The sequence below is a fragment of the Chanos chanos genome, chromosome 5 (assembly GCF_902362185.1).
Source record: "Chanos chanos chromosome 5, fChaCha1.1, whole genome shotgun sequence".
In the NCBI taxonomy this organism is placed as follows: domain Eukaryota; kingdom Metazoa; phylum Chordata; class Actinopteri; order Gonorynchiformes; family Chanidae; genus Chanos; species Chanos chanos.
Genome location: NC_044499.1, coordinates 12014270 through 12023763, shown reverse-complemented (window position 1 = coordinate 12023763; position 9494 = coordinate 12014270). Strand labels below are relative to the sequence as shown.

The 9494-nt window shown below is 43.3% G+C and overlaps 1 protein-coding gene across 1 annotated transcript in view; it reads left to right on the top strand.

The window, feature by feature from the left end:
- The window catches only part of hs6st1a (heparan sulfate 6-O-sulfotransferase 1a), a 79795-nt gene extending 75078 nt beyond the window's left edge, over positions 1-4717 (top strand). The window contains exon 2 of the mRNA XM_030773871.1: positions 3842-4717. Coding sequence (XP_030629731.1) covers positions 3842-4568 — 727 coding nt within the window. The 3' untranslated portion in view covers positions 4569-4717. The remainder of the gene's footprint in view (positions 1-3841) is intronic.
- Positions 4718-9494: the final 4777 nt, after the last annotated feature.

Sequence of the window (9494 nt, the reverse complement as noted above, 5' to 3'; positions counted from 1 at the left end):
TTTTTTTTTGTCGAGCACCACATAGATGTCCATGAATTTGTACAAACTAGTTCTCAGAGAGAGAGAGAGAGAGAGAGAGAGATTGACTAATTGAATGCAGATCTACCAACCAGGGCATCAGCTGAGCTTTGCCCTTTGAGAGACTTCTAAAATGTCCAGCTTGACATTGATACCTAAATCTACAAGACGGTGCTCTCATTCCTCTGAAAGCCATGCTACATTACCAGCCTCAAATGCTTTCCCCTGCCCTGTCTGTGAAATCTAATCAGCGAGCCTTGCTTACAGACATCTTTAGCCCATTAAGCGTCTCGAAGGTGGAGAAGAGCGAACGGCGGTGAAGGCAGAACGAGGAGAGACGGCGATCCATTCACTTTGGCTTTTTCACTGTGGTTTGGTGGTTTGTTTATCTGTGCCGGTCTTTTGTTTAAGCAGCTTGTATTGTTCGCTCATCGCTTCTGTTTTCTTTCTTTCTTTCTTTCTCTTTTTTTTTTCTCCTAATTCTCCCTCTTTTTTTTTTTTTTTTTTTTTTAAGATCATCAAATGCTTGTATTTATGTTACATACCAGCTCTTTTGCTGAGAACATCACAAACCTTACAGACATCTCTAAGGATGGGCCCTTCGATCCACACCCTGACCGAGACCTCCGAGGTCTTAGACCGTGTTGCTTTTAGCTTAGGAGTTCGTCCCAGGAGCTGCGTGTGTAGTTAGAGACGTAGCCGCAGAAAAAGTTGGAGATTTCGTCCCACTGATACGGTATGGAGTGGATTTCTAGAATAAGGTGGTGGCAGTATTTTTGCCAGTGATGATGGATTAAGCATTTCAGAGAACCATTGAAGAGAAACGCCCTGTTGTCGGTTATCGGCCAAATGTTGTACGGAAAACTGGCCACGAAATTAGAACCATGTATACACCAACACATTTACGCAGTGCATGGATATGAGGTATATAGTCTTACATGATCCCCTAAGGCTTAACAGGTCTCATCTGTATTCATTATGACCCATATAAAACACAATATGATACTGCTTGGTGCTGAAAGAATATATGTAAAGATTGTGTTGTGAAGTGTTGTAGCTGGCCTTTGCAAGAGTCACTTACACACAGAGAAAGCACTTAAATTCTCATAAGCCAGTATCTCTGTGAGAAATTGATCTCTCTTAGCAATCCATGGTAATTGCACCACCGTCCACCGTCTCATGCAGACACACACACACACACACACACACACAGACACAGACACAGACAGAGGAATTATTGCATGGTTGCATAATGCATTAATGAAGCTGGACATTGTAGCTTATTATTATTGGCGGAGTGGACAGGCAGTGGTCAGCCAGGTAATTACTGCTTTATTGGCCTATGTAGCTCTTGCTAATCACTCTGGACATGCTGGACCAGACCCCTCACCTCAGCTCACCTCATATTTTTTCCATACACTCCACCATGGATTTGCAAGCAGGATTTTGGCTGCAGTCAGACCAGGATGCTTAATATTTTTCTTAGCACAGTGGTGTGTGTGTGTGTCTGTGTGTGTGTGTCTGTTTGTGTGTGAGGATGTGTGTGTGAGGATGTGTGAGTGTGTGTGTGTGTGTGTGTGTGTGTGTGTGTGTGGGGGGTGTGTGAGTTGATGTGTGCGTGTGACAATGTGCAGATAGGAGGGATATCGCATACCATTCACAGCCTTGTTTTAGCTTGTGTCCTTGTCTGTTCCAGGTGAGTTTTATGCAAGCACATTCATTCTGTTTCCTCTGCTACCTTAGTCAGGAAGATGACCTGAAGCCAGAACATCCTCGTTTTCCTTCATTTTCTCTCTCTCTCTCTCTCCCTCCACCCTTTCATGAAGGGTTCTTTCCTCCTCCTCTTTCAGTAGAGACTCTCTTTAACTGGTGGGGATAATTTGTGCTCATCTAGAAGCCATAATGTATGATTAGAATGTACTGAAGTGTAACTCTGAAATAGCTACATGAAACTTTACTTACTGTTCCAGTGACACCAACTAGCTCTGTACAGTGGAAATCCTTTGTAGACGTCACCACCAAGAGGTCATGGCTGGAACTGCGGATTAATCTCTTCAGTCTTCAGTTCTGCTCTTCATTTAAATTATGGGAGGGGGAAAAGAAAAAGGAAAAAAAAAAAAACAACAACAGTTGATGTCATGTCTTGATTTAAAACCCATTGTGTCTCACTCAGTTTCTGTTATCTTTCAGTTTTATTTGTCTTTGCTGTAATACTAAACTAATCAGCCTGCTAGAGTGCCTTGTGACAAGAGGTTACTCTCAGTGTCTTGAGAAGGTCACATGAAAAGCTTGAAAATAGAGTGAGAGAAGTGGAGGAAAAGAGGCGGACCAGAAGACACGAAAAGGGGAAAACGAGAGCATCGTTGATTGAGAGGCTGATTGCAGAGATGGAGAAATAGAGACACGATGCCTAGAAGAGAGATTCTAGTCCACTCTGTCACTGAGAACATTCTAGGCTGTCTGTCTTTGGTGCTGAGTGCACAGTTCTTTACATAAACTTTATTAAGTTTGTGTTCTGTGTGCTGGGAGCAATACAGCAGTGTAGCTGGGGTAATGGGACAGGATGGGAACCATTAGTCATAGCTCGTTCTTTGTGTGTTTGTCTGTATCTGAGTGTGTGTGTGTGTGTGTGTGTGTGTGTGTGTGTGTGAGACAGACGGCGAGATTTGAAAGCACTAAGCCCTGAGTCTCCTTTCCCCGCAGGGCCTAATGGAGAGAATATTAAACTGCTTCGCACAGTGCAGACATGTATCTGTCACTCTCTGTTTGATTAAAGCTGTGCGCTTTTGAATGCAAGAGTATACATGTGTGCGCGCGTGTGTAAGCGTGCATGCGTGAGTTTGTGCGCATGTGTACGAGTGTGCGTTTATGTATGCGTGCAAGTGTGTGTGTGTGTGAGTATGTGTATGTTTGGCTCTCTTTTGTTCTACCCTTGTTCCTTCTTTTTTTTTCTGTTTTTGTCTTCCTCACCATCTTCTTCTCACATTCTTCCATTTGTTACCTTTTCTATTTCACGCTAATCTGTCTTTCTGTCTCATTCTGTCAGGGTTTTTTTTTTAAACCTCTCTCATCTCCCCCTGCTGTTCTCTGGCAGATGTCTTTATTAAAAAGGTTCAGAGCAGAGAAAATAGAGAATGATGCTTTCAGAAATGAGGGATGACTCACAAAGAATGAATTGTGTTGAACTCAGCCAGCTTCCCTCCAGATACACCTCAGTATTAGACTGTGGAAACACTTTGTGTGTGTGTGTGTGTGTGTGTGTGTGCTGTCATATCTAAGTGAACCGAAGGCAAGATATCAGTCCATCTGTCACGAAATGATGGAACAGACCTTTTTATCTTTTAGAAATATGTTTTCTACGTACCTGCTCTCCCCTCTTTGTCAGCTCAGCTGGACACGACTCAAATACCATGCTGAGTCATAAACAAGCACCGGGGCTTGCCTTTCCAAACACAGACACTTGAGTACACAATTTCGAAATGAAGGGATTCCAGGGACCACTTTTTAATCTGATAATAAGTGATAATTGATTTGCTACAGGCAAATGCTTTGATGTATTTTACCTGTCATTATTGTGTGTTTGTCTGAGGTGTATGGTTAGGCTGAATGGATAGTGTCAAGTGTTTGTTCATCATATCGGATTAACCACTGATCTCACACACTCTCAAACTAATACGAGACCATCAAAGGCAGAAGCACTTTGTTCACTACTTGATGTGCCATTGAGGGTAGACGTTGACCAAACCCTGATGGATGTCATAATGTTATTGTATTCTGTCTGTAATAGCTTTAATATTGACTGTCTTGTCCATTTCCCTCATAGGAAATTCTACTATATCACACTGCTGAGGGACCCTGTGTCACGTTACCTAAGCGAGTGGAGGCACGTCCAGCGTGGAGCCACGTGGAAGACCTCCCTCCACATGTGCGACGGCCGTACGCCCACTCCGGAGGAGCTGCCGCCTTGTTACGAGGGCACGGACTGGTCGGGCTGCACCCTGCAGCAGTTCATGGACTGCCCGTACAACCTGGCCAACAACCGCCAGGTTCGCATGCTGGCCGACCTGAGCCTGGTGGGCTGCTACAACATGTCCTTTATGCCAGAGAAGAAACGTGCCCAGATCCTGCTAGAGTCTGCCAAGAAGAACCTGCGCGACATGGCCTTCTTCGGCCTGACAGAGTTCCAACGAAAGACGCAGTACCTTTTCGAGCGCACCTTCCACCTCAAGTTCATTCGACCTTTCATGCAGTACAACAGCACGAGAGCGGCCGGCGTGGACCTGGACAACGACACCATTCAACGCATCGAGGAGCTAAACGACTTGGACATGCAGCTTTACGACTACGCCCGGGACCTCTTCCAGCAGCGTTACATGTACAAAAGGCAGCTGGAACGCAGGGAACAACGTCTCCACAACCAAGCTGCCCTCTTTCCCTTCCGACGGACGCCTAACGGTGACCGCTTGCCGTCGAAAGAAGACGCGCCCGAGTCGGAGTCAGCGCGGTTGCCCACGGAGGACTACATGAACCACATCATCAACCGTTGGTAGCAAAGCCAGTTCTGCTGGATCTTGGGATGCCTCAGGGTTGAATGGGGAGGGAGGGAGAGAGGAGTGGGGTGGGGTGGGGGGGTTGGGGGACACTGCGTCCCCAAAGACTGCTGCCCTGCTCTCTACAGCACCGCTTCAGCGTTCCCACCTGACTCCTACGCTTTCTGACCCCCCCCACCGCCTCTCAGAGGTTCAGCTTTGAGAAAGTCCACCTAGGCCTTCCTGTCACTTACACAGCTTTCTGGTCTGAAGAGATTCCTCTCAGGCTTCTCCGTCACTCAGAGGGCCTTGGGAGCTGCATGGACCGGAAGTTTAGCTGACAGTAACTAAGCCCAAACCACAGAGACAGAGAGTGTTTTCTATGGGTCTATGGATCACTCATGGAAGAAAACAAACAAACAAACACGTGAATAGGATCTGTATCCACTTCAAACCTCCATAAGAAAAAGAGAACAAAATGAAACTGTATAAAGAGGTATTTGCTTCGATGTCTGCTGCCATTTCATCCATGAGGTTGTGACAATTATGGCGTGTGTCATTTTATCAGGATATTGACTATAAGGATTTTTTTTTTCTTTCTCTCTCTCTCTCTCTCTCTCTCTCTCTCTCTAAGAGATGATTCCTTAACGCTGAGACCAACAGTGCTGCCTAAAGGTTTTTTTTTTGGCGATATGTCAGCTTCTCTTAATCAGTGATCTAAAAGGTAAAAGAGACTTGAATAGTTTGTTTTTTATTTTGTTTTGTGTATTTTTTTGCATCAGTGCAGATGAATGGAAAAACGGATGAGTGGACCATAGCCATTACATAAGCTTTCAGAATACTCTATGAGAATCCAATAAGTGATCCGAATAATCTCACACAGAGTTGGAGAGCTTGTGGACAGATATCTCTGACTACTCGTTTCCCCCTGATCTTTCTTTTTTTTTTTTTTTTTTTTTATACACCTGTGTGAAACTCATGCCATCTGCTCAAATACTCAAACAGTTACATTTTAGCGGTTAAGAGCAATAGCGAGTTGCCATGGTGACTTTTGATGAAATTTCAGAATATGAAATTAAGGTAAAAAGTTGAAACTCTGTCACATTTTTTTAACCGAGCAATTGGTTTTATGTGTTGAGGCTGATGAGAGTTTGTTTGAACTAGGGTTCTGCGGAGGCAGTAGATGAGCTGTTGTGGGAGTGTTCTTATGACTGTGTGAGTGTGTTATGTAGGTGAGAGCATGCACAGTATGTATGTATGTATGTATGTATGTACGTATCCTAACGGTGCCCAGAAAAAAAGAAAGTGCAGCCTCTCGAAATTTCATTTCTGTCCCACATCCCACATGCACGTATGTGTATATGTGCACAGGTGTGTTTGAACGATTTGGGTTTGTATATAACATGATGTGTGTGTGTGTGTGTGTGTGTGTGTGTGTGACTTGGGTCTATACGACCCAGCAACTGTCATAAACGGTCTCTTGCCATGTCCTTATTGGACCATAGCTGTGGCCAGTGAGGGAGGGGACTTGATGTCACAGAGTAATCCCCTCCGCCCCCCCAATCCTCCAATGGAAGCTTCTGCACTCACCGCCATACAAAACAATACTGTATTTCAATGAATGACTACAACAGCCTGATGCGATTAGGCCAGAGAAAAACCATGTGAATGTGAACCACAAATATAAGAGTTGCCCCACTGGAAACCTAGTTGTTCTATTTAATTTATTTTTAAGATGTTTTAAGGGGATCCATTTCACTTTTACTGATACAGTGCTCTGGTATGGGATTAATAATCAAGAGCAAAACTCAAGCTACTGTTAACTGACTACTTTAACCTGGATTTTCTTTCTCTCTGTCTCTTTTTTTTTTATTGTTTAATTCATGATTTTCATGGTCATCTGTATACTTTTATAAAGGTCTGATAATCTGATATATTGTCTCATATTTAAAAGAAAAAGTAACATTTTTGAAACAACTCTAAGCTCTAATCTAACAATGAGTTGTCATTATTGGTGTTTTCTGCGCAATATTGCCTCAAATTGATCATGCTGGGCTGCTCTCTTTTTAGTGTGTGTGTGTGTGTGCGTGCGAGAAGTGTGTGTAAGAGCACTTTTGTGTTACTCTCACGTGAGAGGAATCTGTGTTAGTGTTTGTACACACTTCTTTGTACTCAGAGTAAAGTCTAAAAGTTTGACAAAGATCAGAATCAGCCTTCTGTAACATTATGTATGTCACAGTGGATGTTTGGGCCCTGATCCAAATGTAACCATATTATGTATAGATCAGTCTCTCTTTGAATTCTTTTTGAGATATGTTGAGTGAGTGCTGGTCTGTCAGACAGTGGTTATGCAAGTTCTTAGAATTTATTTGCTAAAGACAGTCTGTAAAATCCTTGAGCTTTACAAAGAGAGATTTATGATCCCAGCTCATCCACTCCGGCTCCTTTTCTTTTCATTGCAATGATCATCAAAGCCACCAATAAAAAGATTTCATTTTTTATATATAAAAAAAAAAACCTGTCCTTTTCTGGCTTCGATTTTATTCTTCGGTTTTTCTTTGTAACCGTTTCTGTTGTCAAAGCAGTCTTAAGAAAAAGTAGACAAGACACACACACACACACACACACACACGTACAGACGTTTCATAAATGACATGGTTAAAGACGTTTCTCTTTTTCGCTATAGATTCCACAGAAACTCACGAGTGTTACATTTTCTGTGAATGACAAGAGCGTTTTTCAGTGTCCTCCTTATGAAACAGTTCAACCTCTGCCAGCAGTGCTGAGAGAGAGAGAGAGAGAGAGAGAGAGACAGAGAGAGAGAGAGACAGAGAGAGAGAGAGAAGTGTGTCCCACTTACCCAGACAGATAGAGGGAGGGGCAGAGGTGGGAGGTATCTGTGTAGTGCAGAACGCACTAAAGCAGTGCTGACAGGAGAAGACCAGAACATCAGCATGTACAGCAGTATCCAGCCAGGCCCCTGGAGCAGTGCCCTAACCACAACAAGACAACCAGCTGACTCGTGAACATTCTCCTCGGTAATTACAAAATACTGCCTGGCATAGATACCAAGACGGGCTCCTTTGTGCTGCGCAAGTGAAGAGCACAAACTCCCTCATCAGCAACACTTATTGTCTCAGATAGCTTTGACTAATCAGTCTTCCTCTACTCTAATAAACTGGCCTTACCCGACTCCTGGAAAAGGGCCACGCCTTGACTCATATTCATTTAAAGCCATCATTCTTCATGGGCAAAATAAAACACACACACACACACACACACACACACACAATTTCCCTGTTCCAGTGTCAATACATTGCATAGTGAAGAAGAAAGGCAGTTTGGGGGATGTTTTAGTACCAGTATACAGGATGCTTTTCACTATGCATCTGAGACAATGAAAAGACGAAACACTGCTGAATAATGAGACTAACAGACATCAGCAGAGCCAGCGCATCTGCCTGAAGGTTATTGGTAATCTTTGCGTGTACGCAGTTTGGTTGATGTAGTAAGCATCTGTTGAGGGCTTTGAATGCCGTGTAAATTGTTGATCTTTCCAAATGATTGATAAAAAAAGAGCAACATGTCTAACAACTGTTTATATATTTCAACCCACGCTACAAACCAACACGTAACGACACTAAATTACATTGTTAATAACGGCTATTAAAAATCATTAGCTATTCATTATCATGGTGAGTCAAATTTACTACTCTGCACCAATCCTTCAATTAGAGTTGATTAAAACACATAAAATGGGAATTGGAAGTGATGGAAAGATAATTGATGTGGACTTTTTCTCATTTACAAGAAGGATTCTCTACTCCACCTGCATCTTGCCTCTGAAATCCCCATTCAAAAAGAGATTTTACAAACAGGCAGTGAGATTTTGTATCTATATAAATGTCCAAACCAATAAAAACCCTTCAGATATATCTGATGAAACTGTTACTTGAAAGCAGTCCGGATCAACGACTATGGATTTTTTTTTAATCCATAATAATTTTTTTTTTTTTTTAATGTATCATAGATCACTGGTCAGAAAATTCTGCCGTGGTAGTGTGGTTCTCCTTTCTCCCTCATTCTATTTGGTTTCGTACTTGCTGTGAAAGCCTTGACTCTAGCACTGAAGGCGCTGAACAAATCAAGTGCTAATGACAGTAACTGATTTTGTGATTTGACGCCTTTAGAGCAGGTAGTTTTACAGCCCTGCTCCGTGATATAAAAAAAAAAAAAAAAAAAAAAGCGGAGGCTAAAATGAAAGGGTTAACGGTCCCGGGGCTTCTCTGCGCAAGGGAATGAGTTTGCCCTACACCTTTCCCTTTCCGTGTCCCACAGGCTGATCTATAATGGGGGGGGGGGGGGGGGGGGGGGGGGGAGACCTTGACCCCATAAAACAGCTCCCTTTCTCCACACACCACGCTCAGCCCTGTCACACTTGATCTACAGTTTAATTCAATCCTGTAGCACACAATTTCAGCCTCCCCATCAGTGCTTGTCTGCAATGCTCCGGCCCGCGAAAGGACAGCAGAGGTGGGTATAAATATCAGCCGTGCCCTTGTCCGCACAAGTACAGGCGGCAATAACCACACGCGTCCGGGGTGTTTGCTCCCGTTCCATTCCAGAGACATCAAGCACAATTTGGCCTCTGACCCGGCTAGGATGGTGTAATATTTATCAGTGCTAAGAATATGGACAGCGTTGCTGTCGGGAACTAGTGTGAAGATTGATTTATACATTGGCTGGGTTTTGAGGCTGTTTATTTGTTTATTTATTTCTTTAATGTGGAGGTAGATATAACAGACGGTAATGGTGGAGAAGCCGAGGGCTCTAAAAGGCTCTCATCGCATGAGGTCGCGGAGTTAGATTTGTGTTTCATTTGACAAACGCAGAGCAAATTCCGTTAATCAAAAAGATCAGTCAGTGCTGACTTCTTCAATCCTCAGA